Source organism: Eurosta solidaginis, chromosome 1 (assembly GCF_040869045.1).
Source record: "Eurosta solidaginis isolate ZX-2024a chromosome 1, ASM4086904v1, whole genome shotgun sequence".
Classification (NCBI taxonomy): Eukaryota; Metazoa; Arthropoda; class Insecta; order Diptera; family Tephritidae; genus Eurosta; species Eurosta solidaginis.
Genome location: NC_090319.1, coordinates 305,700,963 through 305,718,929, shown reverse-complemented (window position 1 = coordinate 305,718,929; position 17,967 = coordinate 305,700,963). Strand labels below are relative to the sequence as shown.

The 17,967-nt window shown below is 33.1% G+C and overlaps 1 protein-coding gene across 2 annotated transcripts; it reads right to left on the bottom strand.

The window, feature by feature from the left end:
* Nucleotides 1–192: 192 nt before the first annotated feature.
* Nucleotides 193–16,684, bottom strand: LOC137237582 (mitogen-activated protein kinase p38a). 2 transcript variants are annotated; one of them, XM_067761373.1, is made up of 2 exons: nucleotides 16,535–16,684; nucleotides 193–16,355 (listed from the first exon to the last, which is right to left on the bottom strand). In XM_067761373.1, the coding sequence occupies exon 2, from the start codon at nucleotides 16,324–16,326 to the stop codon at nucleotides 15,235–15,237; it is 1,092 nt and encodes a 363-aa protein (XP_067617474.1). In that variant the 5' UTR covers nucleotides 16,327–16,355; nucleotides 16,535–16,684; the 3' UTR covers nucleotides 193–15,234. The 2 variants fall into 2 exon arrangements, with proteins under 2 accessions (XP_067617474.1, XP_067617475.1); XM_067761374.1 differs by having other exon boundaries at nucleotides 193–16,352; nucleotides 16,535–16,671.
* Nucleotides 16,685–17,967: the final 1,283 nt, after the last annotated feature.

Sequence of the window (17,967 nt, the reverse complement as noted above, 5' to 3'; positions counted from 1 at the left end):
GAACTGATCCAGATCGTTCCAATGAGATATGATCGTGATCCAGAGCTGAAAAGCTCAACGGAACACTACTTATTTCTCTAACAACTAACACAGTTTATGTCAATACGTCATATCACAAATCACACACAGAGGGTAGGTGATTTGTGATGTCATATTTCTATCGAATTCATAATTTTGAGCGCTCTGGAAATGTTTGAGGGGTAAATATAATATATTATATATGATTATTTCCATATTTTTTATTTTTGTAAGTTGCATGTGTATATGTATTCGCCTACATATTTTTGTGTATGTTTAATATATTTCTATTGCTTTGCAACAATTGGGTTTTTGGTTGTTTTAAGACACTACCTAAGTAGCTTGAAGTCTATACCTGTATATAATCTATATAGCTTGCGTCTTGGTATTGAACTAAACCGAAGTTTTGTTAAGAACTTGAAACTGCGTTGTTTGAAGTTGAAGTGCTATATCAATATATGGGCATTCAATGTTCGAAATTGGGCAGACATAAGTCCAATTTGGAGCATATAACACCTTTAACTCAATTTCGAATTCAAATAAAACTTAGCTTCCGAAAATCGGCCTTATTCAATACTAAGAACAAATTACATATTTGTATAGAGTATAGTGTACTATATGTGTGTGTATGTATTTATATAAACAATAACTTTTATAAAAGCTAAATATGCGGATGGCGTATTCACATCAGCCTAGTTATTAAGTTGTCTGCTTAAAATACTAGTTCACTGTAGTGCAAGTTGTTTCGAAACTAAGGCCCGGTTTTTCAGTACAAGTTCAATTCAGTTTGTCAGTTAAACTACGCTTAAACTTATTCTGCAGTTTTTCAGTGTACTTTAACTGAAGTTTAAGCTGAGCTTAAGCAGCCGATATAGCAGGGTAAGACTCTAGTTAACCTATCATTTATTTGCGTTCGTTCGAAAAGGCATCGAATATACCCAACAACCATTTGGGCTTGAGTACCATTAGAGCTCATGTTGATAAATAGGCATACTTCTAAAATCTCAAGAGTTGTTTCTAACCAGTGGTTCAACTCGAGAATCATAGCGTACTGAGCAAAATAGGGAATTTTTTATAAAGCAAAAAATGCTATTACTTAAGTTGAAAAAATTTAATTAACTTTTGGTTCTCTAACTGGACTCAAATGTAAGATTCCATACTACAGTATTTTCACGAAAAAAAAATGAAATTATATAATTTAAAAAATAAATGTGAGGAGCGATAACCTCCGAAGAGATTTTAGGCCGAGCTTTTCTTCCAATATGCGTCGTGCTCCTTTTAATTTTTCCTTCAAATTGGCGGGACGGGACCTACTTGTTTTATTCCGACTCCGAACGGCATCTGCAAGGCAGGTGAGTTTTCACTGATAGCTTTTCATGGCAGAAATACACTCGGAGTGCTTGCCAAACACTGCCGAGGGGCGATCTCGCTTAGAAAAATTTTCTACTAATTGAAAAACCTGTGCGAACCCAGGATCTTCGATGTGGTAGGCAGAGCACGGCACCATCACACCACGGTGGCCGCCTATATAATTTATTTTTGATAAATTACGCTTTATTACTGCTATCAACCTCGTGTTTATTTCTCACAATAAATAGCTGTTGGTTTTGGTGGTACCACCTTGGAGATATTTTGCAACTCCATCTCAACTCGATATGCAATTCGGGATATCAACTGGAGAAATGTGTTGAGTATTAATTTGAGAACTGTACATTTCTCAAAATCTCTCGAAATTAGGATAATAATTGAAGTTGAAGATCAATTTCAAAACTTTTAATTTGTGAGGACCCCAAAGCCGAGGACTTTGTATCCTCACAACATACACATATCCATACATTTTTCTAAAGAACTTACATTTTGAAATAACTTGAAATTTATAATAATATTTGAATTTATCACTTATACATTTTACATGAAGCACCAGAAATATACATATGTATACCTTTATGAATTATACCATAAATACATATATTCTGTTGTACATTGAATTGATAATTATTAAAATGAAGAACAAATTAGACTTGCGCACTTTTGCACGCAAGCAAAATACTTACATTTTCGCAAACATAAACTTTGAATATAGGATCACCCTAACATGCATTAAATATTTGGAAGGTAGATACGCACAAAACATAAAAATGCAGCGGTCGATCAACCCTTTGCACACTCAAAATCCAATGTACTCAGTTACAAATACAAGATACATAATAACTTAAGTGAACGGAGATCAGTAGCAAGTCGTCAAAATAAGCGCCGCTACTAATTGAAATTTCGCTATACATATTTACGCACTAGCATACAACACACCAACGCACGCCATACAACAGAAGGCAGAAGCATTGGGCAAAGCAAAACACAACATTAGAATCAGGTGACCACAAACAAATATACAAACACACAATATATAAACCAAAGCCTGGAAAGCATGGTATGAGCAAGTACAAAGGCATTGTATTCAATAAGGAGCATTATGGTGCATGGAAATTCATGGGAACGAAATATTTACCGGAATAACAGTTGTTTTATATTGTTAATACTATTAGTTGAAAGTTGTTATTATAAAATAACCGTTTGCCTGCGTGCAAAAATTAGTATATAAGGGCGACGAGTTCGCATTAAGATTCAGAGATTAGGAGACAGGCATACGAGTCGGTAGGTTTTATCACTACCGAGGCTTTATTACTCCATTCGACCGCAGAGGTTGGCCGAGGGCTTTATTCACCTCTTACAAAGCAAGGGAATCAGCTAGGAGTAGAATAGAATTTTTATTAAATAAATACTTTTATAACGTTTTATAAGAATAAACAGGGTTATTCTTTTAGAAGGACCGGTAGGAATTTCTACTTTCAGGAACCCTGGACGGACTGAGGCTAACCCCGGCCAAGTCAAAGGAAAAGTCCGTCACAAATTTTACAAAATTTCTCAAAGTTTGGAAGTGATTGGAGAATGAAGTTGTATATCAACTCGAGAACTATCTGGTTTAAGAATAATTAAATAATGATGTTGGATATCACTTCCGGAACTAGATATATATTTCGCTGGAGAATTTTTGTCCATGTTTGTTGGGTAAACAAAATCCAACTGTTGCCGTATCTACAAATTATCTAGATAATGAAAAAACCAATGTTGCCGCACAAAAAGCATACCCCAAGGGCGGCCTTAAACTGAGACTGAAAAACTGCTCAGTAGTTTAACTGGAGTTTAAATTTGACTAGAGTTTAAGCAAACTTAGTTTAAGCTTAGCGTAACCAACTACTGAAAAACGAGGCCTAAGTAAAAATATAATCAAAACACAGATAACTTGATAAGCAGACTTACATGCAGACCCCAAATACATAAATATTGTCTGAATATCTTAGCAGAATATATAGTTAAATTAACTAAGTAATTGTGCTTTGATTATAAGTATCTACATATTTTCCACTTGCATTATTACAAATTATATATGTATGTACATATGTACATAAATCTGTATATAATATAAAGTAGAAAGCCTTCATTAAAAACCATTTGAGCATAAATAGATACACCCCGCGCCATAATGATAGACACATTTTGTAAATGCTAGCCCATTGGCACAAAATCCTGAACTGTCTTAATGAGTTTCGAAAATGCTTGAAATGTAATTTTATTGCTTTTTGTTGTATATTGGTTTCGATAAGTAAATATTTTGGTCTTCAGAAGCTCTATATATCATGAAATGTCCTTTTGGGCTATGAAGTCTTTTTGATATTGTATTGTCTGCTAAACGAGTTTTAGCCCCTAAATAATGCCTTTCATTTCACTAAACATAACGACTTTGAGAAAACGTCTGCAGTTTTTTAAAGGAAATTAAAAGGAATTGTGGGTATATATATTTTGACAATCTGATCAGAGGTATGGTGTTGCTATGGAGATGAGCCAACCATATAGTTGAGCCATCATGGCTTTGACAATAGCTGTGGGAAAAAACGTTGATGAACGAGTTTCTACCGTCACGTAATGTTTTATGTCCTGCCGCTATATAACATTACGGTGAACTTCACCGTCTTCCTAGTTTCCACATTATAACTTTTACACTGCAACATTTTTGACAACGTACTCTACCGATATGTAACGACCGCTATATAGCGGCACCGCTTTCAAGGAAACTAAGCCTTTATACTGGTAGGTGATTTTATCAAGTAAGTTAAGATAAGATTAATTTATCTAATGCTGTTTGATTACTGGAAATAATACTTTATGAAATAATTTAAAAAAATACTTGAATAGTTTTTGGGAATAACCGTAGTTAACATTTTTTGTGAAGAAAATATTTTCAAAAAATTGTATAAAAGGAGAAATGAATTTATGACGAAGGCAGTTTTTCAAATATTTGTAACATTGAAATGTGATTTGTTTAAATAAATTAAAAAGAAAATTACATTTTTCTTATTGACACCCAACGGAAAAAATTTTAAAATACCATGATTCAATTACTAGAGGTTTGTTCTTCAATGACGGCAGAACTTTTACACTCCCAAATTGAAAAATCTGGACGGGTTGCTTTTACGAAGTAAGGAAAACGGGTAATAATTCAATCCCCTTTAGCGAAAATTGTAGTACAAAAGTACCTTTAGTAGTATATTAGTAGTGATAAAAAATTTGTAAATGGCAACAGGTTTTGGAGGAAATAATTAATTTTCTACTAAATATTTCATGAATTTATAAAGAGCTATGTTGGTTTAGAATTTTATTCAAAAATACACTATCACAATTTGTTTCAAAAACTCCCTATATGAGCATAAGTTCAATGCATTTTAACATAAGGGGGAGTTAATGAAAATCATTCTGAGGCGTTCTTCAATCTAATTCTAAAATAGGGCGTTTTTGTGACAAATCATGAAATGGGAAGTTTTTGAAAAATGTTTTGAGATAGGACTATATTTAAAAGGCAGCCGACATGGTCTGCCAAAAAAAATGTAAAAGAAAATGGCTTATTGTCTTAGAACTTTATATTCCGGTCTTGACTTTGACAGAAGAGTTCAGCTTTTATGCGGTCCTGCTACACAGGGAGTATTCACCTTTTTACTCTGAAATTTCGGAAAGCTCCTTTAAGTTGAGTATTCATGGAAGTCTTTCGTTAATTTAGAATATTCGGAACACGTTCGTTTCATACTACCTCACGAAGTCCAAATATATCAAATAAGTATATACTACATAATATTCCAAATATAAACCGATTCCCCAAATTCTTAAATGGTGACGAATTTTCCGAACGTACGGAATGAATAATTTAACATGATCAATAAGTACATTTCGTTATGGTATCTCCGATATTTCCTAATTACATTTTTACGTAAATCGATTTACTAGTCGAGTTTTTGACGTTGAACGATGAATTTTGAAGTGGTTTAGGCTTCGTTTTTCGTCTGTGCATAGGTTTACGAAAGTGCACGATTCCTTGATGTCCGTACTTTTCAAAAAATTACCTATGTTCAGCCACACTAATAGATCATGGCATAGTTAATAAATTCATCATAAAATTAAAATAAATGTTCTAAGGAATTATGCACTTCAGTACTTATCGGGGATTTGTAAACTGATTGCTTCCTATTTCTACTACTAATATTTTTCGAAAAATTGCAAAGAAACAACACTGTTAACGGATGTCAATTCGATTTGGGAGCAAAATGGCTGCAATTGTCAAAAAATTCGTCTGTCGAGCAAACCTCTTCTGATTGAATCATGTTAAAATACGATATGATATCCTTATAAGAGGATTAAAGTTTAATAGTTTTGTGTGCAAAGAATCCTCATAAAGGGATAAAAAATCCTTATAAAAGGATAAAAACGTGCACAATTTTGTATACACGTAATTGGAATGAAACGATCCTAGTAAAAGGACAAAGAAAATATAAAAAATTTGTGTAAAAGAAAATATTAATAAAGAACAAAAGGAAAAAACTCTTGTGTGAAAAAATCAATATAAAAAAAGAACACGATTCCCCATAAAAGGATTAAAGATCCTTGGTTGTGTGAATAGCTTAATTAAAAAAAAAAATAAATGTAAGGCGCGATAACCTCCGAAGAGATCTAAGGCCGAGCTGCTCTTCAAATTTGCGTCGTGCTCCTCTTGATTTTCCCTACAAATTGGCCGGACGGGACCTACATGTTTTATGCCGACTCCGAACGGCATCTGCAAGGCAGATGAGTTTTCACTGAGAGCTTTTCATGGCAGAAATACACTCGGAGCGCTTGCCAAACTGCCGAGGGGCGACCCAGCTTAGAAAAATTTTCTTCTAATTGAAAAACCTTATTTCTAAAATTTTGATGTTGCTTTTGCCCGCGGTGCGAACCCAGGGCTACGGTGTGGCAGGCGGAGAGCTACCATCACACCACGGTGCCCGCCGAGCTTAATTAGCTTAGGCTTTTAATATAAAAAAATTTATGACTTGAATTTAAATTGAATCTTGAAATAAAAAAAAATGTGAAACAAGGAAATAAAAAATAAAAATAAATGAACAAAAATTTTATATTTAGATGGAAAATATAAGAAATTATATTGTGATGTAATGCAAACTGTTTGAAGTTAGATTCAACAAAAAAAGAAGTTTTGAGAACAAAGAAATTTAAATAAAAATGTGAAAGGCGGTGACACTTTTTGGATTTTTTTTTTAATTTTATACAAATTTTGAACATAAACAACGAAAGACTACAGTAACGCACTTGATATTTAGTTCTTGGAATTCAGAGCACTCATAGTGATCTGAGTCTTATCAAATCTTTACCTGAATTTAAGGGCAATATTACTGAATACGCTGCATGGAGGGAAGCGTTGTTGTTGTTGTTGTTTTAGCGATACGGTTGCTCCCCGAAGGTTTAGGGAGTGATCGATGTGATGGTCCTTTGCCGTTTACAGATCCGGTACGCTCCGGTAACACAGCATCATTAAGGTGCTGGCCCGACCATCTTGGGAACGATTTATATGGCCACATTAAACCTTCAGGCCAATCCGGTATTTTAGTCGCCTCTTACGACAGGCATACCTACCGCGGGTATATTCTAACCCCCTGACCCGCTGGGTCATGGAGGGAAGCGTCAAAATTTGCAATTAATTATTATAATGAAGGCTCAGAGGCTTATTATATTGCAATGGGCATTCTTCGTAATAAGATTACCTCTGCTGCCAATGAAAATTTAAGTGCCTTTAATACCCCGCTAGGCAATAATTTCTAGATTAGATCAACTGTATGCTGATAAACGACCATTACACATATTAGAAAGTGAATTAAATACACTTAGGCAAGGTAGACTAACCATTGATGAGTATTATGATGCAGTTGGTAAACAGTTAACTTTAATTTTAAACAAAAATATAATGACTTATAGTGGCAATGGGCTTTTAACAAGTGCCTTTAATCAAAGAGCTAGGGAAAATCCACTTAAGGGTTTTTATATGTGGTCTAAGACGTCCACTTTGTGAAACGTTGTTTTCTGTAAGCTCAAGAGCTGCAACATAATAGGAAAAGATACGACTTTGCAAACACATATGCTGCTGCGAGCACATTACACAATTGTTCGTCTTCTTATTGTATACGTCGTAACAATTATCACCAACCTAGCTATCGTACTTTTAATCAAAAGAATACAGAACAAGTTCCTATGGAAGTAGATTAGACAAACAGATTGTAAGGATAATTTTATGAATAGGTCACATAGCCAACCAAACCAACCAATACAATCAAATTCTCAAAAGAATCTTACTTCCAGATATGATAAACATAACAATTTAAAAGAATACATGAAGTCACTACTTCTAATCAATCCCCATTTCATAAGATTCAAAAGGTTAATGCAATAGAAAATAAATCGTGTTATTCAGAAAACGAATCTCAAAATTGTGAGCATGAATCTTTCGAAGAAGTCAATTTTTTAGGATAAAGTCGAACTTACCATTTATTACTAGAAATCTTTCGAATGGACAAGTTCTTAAAATTGTCATTGATACTGGACCATCGAAAAATTATATAAAACCGTTTGACTTTTTAAAAGGAATAGTGAGATATATCTTTCCAAATAAAATCCATAAATGGATTAAATAATATTTCGGAAAAATGTCGTGTAAACTTATTAGGAATGACAACATTTTACATTTTATCAAATCTTAATAGCTTTGATGGAATCATCGGATATGATTTTTTGTGTGAAATTGAAGCTAAAATAAATATAAAGGAAGGTGTTCTCCATCACAAGTCAGGAAAGGAAAATATTAAACATTTTGAATCTCAACAAGTAAATATGTTGCACAGTTTTTCTGCCTTACCTATAAAAATTCGTGAATTGGCTCAAAAGAATTATAGTGCGTTTGCTCAACCTAATAGAGCCTTATCTTACAATACCCGTGTCGAGGCTACAATAGAGACAACGACAGAAAGGCTAATTTTTTCGAGAAGTTATCCCTATCCAATATCTGCGGCAGGGTTCATAAACAAAGACATAGAGTCTCTGCCTTCTGATAGCATAATTCGGAAGTCTTATTCTGCATACAACTCACCGGTACATGTGGTTACTAAAAAGGGTTAGATAACGAAGGGAATCAAAAATTAAGAATGGTTATTGATTTTCGAAAAGTGAACGAGTCCACTACTTCAGATAGGTATCCCATTCCGGATATTTCAGTTATTTTGGCTAACTTGGGACAATCAAATTTTTTCACTACATTGGATCTTAAATCTGGCTTTCATCAAATTTGTCTTGCGGAAAAGCGTTCAGTGTTAACAATGGCAAGTATGAATTTTGTCGATTACCTTTTGGATTGACAAATGCTCCAAGCAAATTTCAGAGAGCCATTGATGATGTTTTGGGTGAAAGTATTGGGAAAATATGTCATGTCTATGTTGATGATATTGTGACGAATATTAGCAACACTAAGGGATACTTTCATCTCTAAGCCAACACTAAGCAGTGACTTGTATGCACATCAATAAATCAATCATTATGTCTATACATATGTCCATGCAAGCAGCGGAGAGCAACGCATAAACACATGCATATATCTGAGATACTTCCAAAAGTAGGCAATAATTTGTGCAAGTATCACTCACATATACACGCGCATATGAGAAGCTATAAACGTAGTTATAGCTGGTAATTTTATAGCTGATAACTAACTAGTAAATTCTAGAAATAGAAGCGCCTGGAAATATGTCAAGGAGGAAACGAAACAGTATAAAAGCAGTAACAGTTGAGGCACGACAATCAGTTTGATTTAAGCAAGCTATCAGTGGAGAAGTAGTATGTAGTGTTATTTTGAAGAACTTGAATAAAGGCCATTTTGCATTATTGAATAGTGGAGTTATTTATTCAACAGTTTAGTGATTCGAACGTTAGTAGAAGGTTGCAAATAAGAGGAATTGCACTAAATTCGTTACGATATCATCATATTTTCACCAGATGAACACACGCACTTTCAACATGTTGATTTTATTCTTAAGACAATAGAAAAGGCAGGTATGCCTGTGTTACAAGTTAAGTTAAAGTTCTTCAAGAATGAGGTAGAGTTTTTAGGATTTGTAATTTCGGGAAATGGCATACGTACATGCAATGACAAAGTTGACACTATGTTACTTACGAAGAACCTAAGTCACTTAAGTCTTTATGCTCGTTTTTAGGTCTTTCAGGATATTATAAACGTTTTATAAAAGATTATGCTCATATATCTAAACCACTTACTAGATATTTAAGAGGTGATAATGGTCATACCAAACAATCTAAAAAACTACAAATCTCTTTAGATGATGAAGCTAGAAAATCGTTTGAAAAACTAAAATCAATTTTGGCCTCAGAAGATGTACTTCTCCAGCATCCTGATTATTCAAAACCATTTGAAATAACAACTGATGCCTGCGCAGTTGCTTTAGGAGCTGTTTTATCACAGAGTGGTAGGCCCATTACAATGATATATAGGACTCTCTCAAAAACTGAAGAAAATTATGCAGTAAATGAGCGTGAGCTCCTTACAATTGTTTGGGCAATTCAAAAACTCCGGCATTATTTATATGGTATACAAAATTTACATATATATACTGACCATCAACCGCTCACGTTTGCTATTTCTGATAAAAATCTAAATTCAAAAATTAAAAGATGGATGGCTTTCATCAATTCATATGCTCCAATTTTTTTTTATAAACCTGATAGGGAAAATAAGGTTGCTGATGCTCTCTCGCGGCAATATTTTCATAGTTTTGAAAATTTTAAAAGTGATGAAACGATATATAGCGAAATTTCATATTCAGATACAATAAAGTCAATAAAAAATCCGGTGAATCAATTTAAAAATCAGCTTTTTCTATTATCGTCTGGTATTTTCAGAAATTATACAAGACATACCTTTATATGAATAATGCTGAATATCTCTTGCAGGCACTTAGGCACTGTGTTAATACGAGTACAGATAAAGTTAATGGGGTGTTCTGCAACTTAGAAACTCTGGCTCAAATTCAATATATTCTTTTGACGAATTTTCCAGGCACAAAATTCATTCACACTGAGAATTCAGTAATAGATTTAACAAATAAAGATGATCAAATGGAAAATGTAACAATAGAACATAATAGAGCACATCGTTCTCTACAGGAGAACTACAAACAGTTAATTTAATAATTTTTAACTTGTATTGATAAATTTTCGAAATCCGTTCAAATAATACCAATTTCATCCAGATCGACAGTAGACATAAAAATGCTTTATTTATATTATTAAATCATTTTAAGAAAACTAAACTCATTATATCCGATAACGAAAAATCTTTTCAATCAAATACCATAGCGAATATGTTAAAAGATTATTTTGATATATATCAGTTTTTCGTACCACCTCTTCATAGTAAGAGTAATTGACAAATAGAACGAATACATTCAACCATTATCGAAATAGCCAGATGTATAAAAATGGAAAAAAATTATACTGATATTACTGATTCAATACTTTTAGCAACATTTCACTATAACAACACTATTCATTCAGTGATACAAGCAAAGCCTATCCTCCTGTAATTAACTCCTTTTCAAACTGAATAAGGTTTATGTTCAAACTGTTGTACAAAAAGATCTTGGAACCACAGTCTTAATTAACGAAAAAAAAAATCACAAGGATAACATTCGATAATATTTTTATTTATTTAATTTAAATTTTTTTTTTTTTAATTTGATTAACTTTTTTTAACTACATTTTGAAGGAAATTATGTAAGACTAATATTAAAAATTTAATTAAAATTTAAAAAAATTTAATTAAAATATTGAATTTTAACAGATTTAACTATAAGACACATGATTCTCAAGAGTTATTTAAGTATTTAACGAAACGGGACGTTCGGATTTAAAAGGGGGGAAAAGTTAAGATAAGATTAGACCGGAAAAGCATGATAGTATACTTTTTACCAACCAACCTTTCCATTAATTAAAACAAAAATACTACTTTATAATAAACCGACGCCTGAGTGGAATACTAACCTATCTCGGCTGTCAGATCGAAAACGCCATATATCAAAATAGTTTGCATGGTATAAGGCGAATCCCATGATGAAATTAATATTCAGGTGTTCTCACCTTGACGTTTTCCTTTATTCTGACAAGTTCGGCATGCATAATTTAGAGGGTTGTCTATCATACATAACTGCCTTTGAATTCTACTACGATCGGAGTAGATTTTACTATACGTTTAGAAATATAATAACTATGTAAGCCGCTAAATTGTTCTAATGATGAAGCCGCTACCAGAATTTTTTAGACATAAAATTTGTATTCCCCAAAATATTATAGACAAAATTTTGCACAAAACTTAATATTTTGAGGAAATTTGTAGGAAAAATTTAGCAATAAAAATTTAGTACTTTTGTAGTACAAGTAAAAACTGGCAAATAGAGCTGCCGAAGTGAGCTTATGTTGTTGACATTACCTTTATTATTTCATCATGGTGATTCCAGTCTGATTATAGGGTTGTCATTTTTGATTAAAAAACAGATTATTGAAGTTTCTCATGACGTCACTATTGGGCATAACGTTGCCTAATCCAATATATGTACGAGAGGATAATTTTTAAGTTGAAATGGATATTTTTACAAAATATTTGTGCCACTTTTAGTCGCCGTTTACACACAAAAAGTTTTGCTGCTGATTAACGGCAACTTCTCTTTTGGAGTTGCGTATCATATTCACACGGGGCGACTCTTTCTAAGCAACTATTTTACATTTTATTAATTCTTTGTAAAAATTTGTTTTATTTATTGAAAATTTCCAAAATTATTGTGAAACATTAGAAATATCAATTAAAATTATAAAAAATTGTGTTCGAAATCAATCAAAAGATCTTCAATAAAAAAAGAAAATTATCATAATACAAAAAACGAAGATATTTGCAATCCCGGGGCCCGGGTATTTTCAGGATTATCCAGACACTGTTATTTTTGAATTTTGATTAAAAAAAGTATCAGCCCAATTCTAAGCAAAAATTCCGTGCGAGTTTTTTCCCTTCTCCCATTCCTCGTATGCTAAATAAAAGTTCCTTGTGAGCTTTTTCCCTTCTGCGATTCCTCCTATTCTGAACAATGTTCGAAAAAGCGGAAACCGGTTATGGGAGAAAAGTAGGTATTATGAATGTGAGTGAGAGGGAGATTTCTCTGCCATTCCTTAGGAGTTTTTTCACTTGTTAAATTAAATGGAATGCATTAAAATAGTTAAAGGAAATTGGTTCTTTTTAAAAAAGAACACTTAATTGTACAAATTTGTGCTAAAATATGTACATTCTACCACAATATTCTTTATTTTCAGTCGAAAAGTATATCATATGCAACGGAAGACCTCTTGGTATATTTGTAGCAGCCATCCAGAAATTGCGCAAGGATTTTTTAAGAACTCCGGCGGGAAATCCAACAAAATTTCAATTGGTAAACAGCTGACTTCGAAAATTCGAAATTCCTATTCCCCAATTATTGTTCTTCCTAGCAGAAAAGAATTGGAGGAATTTTTCCGCGGGAAATTTAGAATTGGGCTGGATGTAAGTAAATGCGTACAAGTAGTTAATAAGTATAGGGTTTGTTTATAAATTTAACTTTGTAATTTGTTACTTTTAAAAATGTATTCATGTTGTTTGCTTTTCAATTTTGAATTTTCTTATTTCAAAAATTTTCATTCTTTTAAAAACTCTTTGAATGTTAAAAACAACATCTTAACTATTTCAAAAATAAAACATTTTTATATATAAAAATTTAAAAGCCCATATTGGATCTACAATAAGCAATTGTATAGTCCAACGTTTTAAAAATAATTGAAGGCAAATTTTATAAACAAATAAAAAATTTGTTTCGTTTAGAAGAAAAATATAATTTGTGTTGTACAATTTAACACGAAAGTTAATTGTGAAGGTGTATCCAATTCAAAGTTTTTCTTTAATTAATATCATCATATTAAAGTATATCGACTGCTAGGAGGAATATCACGCCTTCTCGACCACCGCTTCGAAAACGCCCTATCACAGAAACTGTTTGAATAACGTCCTATTTCATAATTTGTTTCAAGAACGTCCTATCTTAGCTGAAATTCAATACAATTTGAAATTAGCTTTATGAAAAAATTCTGAGATAAGGCGCTCATCAACCAAATTCTGAGATAGGGCGTTTTTGAAACAAATTTTGAAATAGCGCGTTATTCGAACGTTTTCAGAGATAGGGCGTTTTCGAAACGGCAGTCGAGATATGATGATATTCCACTCAGTAGTCGATATGAAGTATTTTCTGAAAGGCTAGAATTGAACATATTACACATATAACCGGAAGTTGAGAACCATCTTCAGACTTCACACTAGAAATAGGAAATTGTTGATAGCATGTTATACATCAAATCTAAATGTACGCCACTAAATCCACCGGATGGAAAAATGTCTATTTCCTTTGAAATCAGATTATTGAGTTTTGTAACGTCTAAAGAAGGATGTGCTTTACCCGAAAAAAGGGATTTCCTTTGATTTACGATCTTTCAAAAATAAAAAAACATCATTCATCAGTAAAAGTAGTTTGAATTTGCAATCCCAAAAAAATCCCGGGAGCCCGAGATTTTAATAAATATAATCCCGGGATTTCTGGATGAAAAAATGAATCGAGAATCCCTGGATTTGGGATCGCGATTCACGGGTCTCGATACCTACATAACTCGTTACCCTCTGTTCCTCAAGTAACGACTTCGAGCAACAAAAATATTCGTATATAAACAGCGACTTAGTACATAATTTGTTTTGGAAATTCTTATGAAATAAAAGATAAAGATGGTAATTGAGGGAATTAAAACTCATTTCTGGTTTCGTTAAGTCAAATATATTTAAAAAACTTTGAAAAACGTTAGTACGATATTTTGATATTTATGAGTACAGTTCTAGGAACATATTTTTTATTTTTAAAATAATGGGCTGATTTCAATAATATATCCAATTTGTGATCGGTCGCGGCTATTAGGTGGTGCGAGCATTGCTACAACAACAACAACAGAGATTTCGGTCAATGTAATTAATCTTGGTTAGCAGGGTTTCAGTAGTCGACCACTTTCCCGACCATCTCGGGAGCGATTTGGTATGACCACATGAAACCTTCTAAGGCAATCCGCCTACCACCCCCTAGATCCATCAGGAGTTCGGGGTCACCAGAGCCGCGGCTGTTAATGAAACAGGATTCGTCACGGGTAGGTGAGGTTGACTATTGGGTTGGAGAAGCTTTATATTGCGCTGGCAACCTTTTGAGAGAGTTGCTTCGGAGGTCCCGTTGACTAGTTCCATCGGTACGCAATATACATATAGGACTTGAAGAAATAAAAAACTTATAACTTCCATTATATTGTCCATTTTACGCGGCAAGATTCTCAAATTTTTGAGCGGGCACAAAAGTTGCAAAAATTTTTGAAATCAATAAAAAAATGAGAGATTTCATTGAAAAGTGTTAGCACGAAGTGCCATAATCTGTTTAATTATCAGGTAGTAAATATGGCAACCGAAAACCGACAATGGAAGTACCTTGTTTCTTATACCATGTAATTTGTATGCTCAGGTATAGGCGTCATTCAGGCAAATTCTGAAGTAGGGCGTTTTTCGAAAGTTTCCTAAGACAAGGCGCTTTTAAAACGGCAGCCGAGATAGCAGTCAATATGTGCTACCATTATGACGATTCGTGTTTACTTAAGGCTTATGTAGTACATACATACCATACTTATTTAAGTTGATTTGATTTGTTGCAAAACTTGTGTAAAAGAAGGGGGTGGCTTAAAGTTTATAACTTCATTGAAAACTAATTCCTTCCATTTTTCAACTGGCAAATCCATATCTTCAAAACTCTGATCATATAGTGGTGATGTCTGCTCATCACTTGGTTCAGAATATTTTTCCATATATGGATGAGCTAACGCCTGTTCTGCGGTAATACGTTTCTCTGAATCTAGTTCTAACATCTTCTCGAGCAAATCGATAGCCATTGGGTTGGCACCTTTGAATACGTCTTTGAAGTTGCGTCGTTTCATCGGTGGTAATGATTTAATATAATTACGAGCACTTTCCGATGATATTTTCTTCATAAAATCATCTGGTGGTGTACCCAAAATTTCCATAATCAAATTCAATTGATGTATATGATCGGTGCCAGGGAATAAAGTACGTCCTGTGAGCAATTCAGCCATTATACAACCAACAGACCAAATATCTACAGTTTGATTATAATGCATCCAATTTAACATGATTTCCGGTGCACGATACCATCTCGTTGCCACATAACCGGTCATTTCGCTCTCGGTGGGACGTGCTAAGCCAAAATCTAAAATACGTAATTCACAATCCTCATTCACAGCAATATTGGACGGTTTAAGATCACGATGAATTATGCCAGCACTGTGAATATATTTGAGTCCACGCAATATTTGATAAACAAGAAATTGCACATGATCATCGGATAAACGTTGTGTTCTTATGATATTATTTAAATCGGCATCCATTAAATGTGTTACCAAATAAACTTGTTGGAAATTTTCCAATGTAACGTTTGTTGGATGTGGATGAAATACGTCCAACAAACCGATCACATTATCATGATCCATATGCTTTAATAGACGCAACTCACGATATGTACGTTTGGCATGTACAGCCGATTGAAATGGGCGTGCTAGTTTTTTAATGGCTACATGCATATTTGTACCTTCGACAAGTGCTTTGCATACTTGACCATAAGCTCCCGAGCCAACTGGTTGTAGTTGTTGATAAATTTCTGGTATTTCCCATTCTGTTCGATTGATGTCAATTTTATAATATTTAGCCATTTTTGTTTTATGCGATTTCACTGATACTGCTGTATTGCGGATTAATGAAAAACATTCAATATATTATTAGCCCTATATTCTAAAACTATGTATGAAGGTATATTTCTAGATATGCATATGGGATTGAATTTTTTCTGCTGAAATACACAAGTTTATGTCTATTTAATAAATGATATTAAATAAGAATGCAATCATTTCCAGTGCTCACCCTTTATTATTTTTACTTTTAGCAACTTTTCGTGAAAAATTAGGTGGCTAAATATTAAATCGCTAAATTTATAAAATCAAAGATGATTTAAGGCAAGTATGTTTATTTTAGTGATATAAAGTACAGTAGGTATGTTCTTTTACCCGCCGGCGCCGGCCGAAGATCTTTGCGATTAGCCGTGTTTTTTTTAAACGCGTATACGTTTACGTTTGAGCGTAAAACAAACGCTTATACCCATTGTAAATCGTACCAAGTAGCGCAACTAACAGCTGATCGGTGTAAATTCGCACATTCACACGCACAGTTCTCGACTCAGTTTCAAAAAAAACTTTAGATTATTTAGCTCAAATTTTAAAGTGAGATAATCCTTACGAATTTATGTATATAGAATATATAAGGCATTTTTGCTGTTATTAAAACAATATTTTTATTTATATTAAAGCTTTTATCATTTTTTTTTAACTTTGAAAAAACTCCGAACACCATTCCTTCATTATATGTCATTCGACTGCCTATTTCACTGCCTTCCACTCTATTCGCAACAAAACCTCAATTTAAGCTGCCAAACTATATAGTAAACAATGCTTATACCTACATGACAGTACTTTATTTTCGTGTATTTTTTCTTGTAGTTTATCTTTAATTTTTTGTCTCACTCCCTCCCAATACCTATATGACATTACTTTATTTTCGTGTATTTTATCCTCAATTTTTTGTCGCACTCCCTTCTAATACAGCTTCAGTACTGGTGTAAGTGTGTAAACTATATTTCAAAAAACTAACGAAATACAAGGAAAATACCATCTAGTTTATTAAAAACAAACGATCCAGTTTGTATTTCGATAGGTTTTTTTGACATTCGGCCATTTTTTCTTTATTTTTTTCTGACACATGAAAATTTTGTTTTTAGTTTAAAAATTTGGTGCATAAAAACACAATTAAAATCAACTTTCTTGTGAAAAAAGTGAACCATTAGATACCGAAACAATTTTCGGGTGTTATTTGCATTGTTTTTATTTTGAAAATTGTTAATATAAAACATAAACAAAAACATGTCAAACTCACTAATTTTGGCGGAATAGTGGTATCGCTTTTTCTAAACAAAAAACCAAAAAAATAATTAAATTAAATATTTTCACATTTTGCTACATTTATGCATGTTTCCGCAGCAAAGCCTACTTGTAATCAAAGGAATATGGCAGAAATAGCAGCTGCCTAAAGGTAATCTTGTGACTGTTCAAAGAAGAGCTTATTTGTGAGGGCTTCCACCGACACAAAACAGTGGACGTACAACTTATAGGGACTATTTATACTGGGCATATAACCATTAGCATATTTTGAATCTTTGAGTCAGGTCATTTGTATTCGCAGTGTTCCCCAAATTATTTTTGCTTGGGGCGAAACGTATATTCGTCAAATCATCTAATACACAA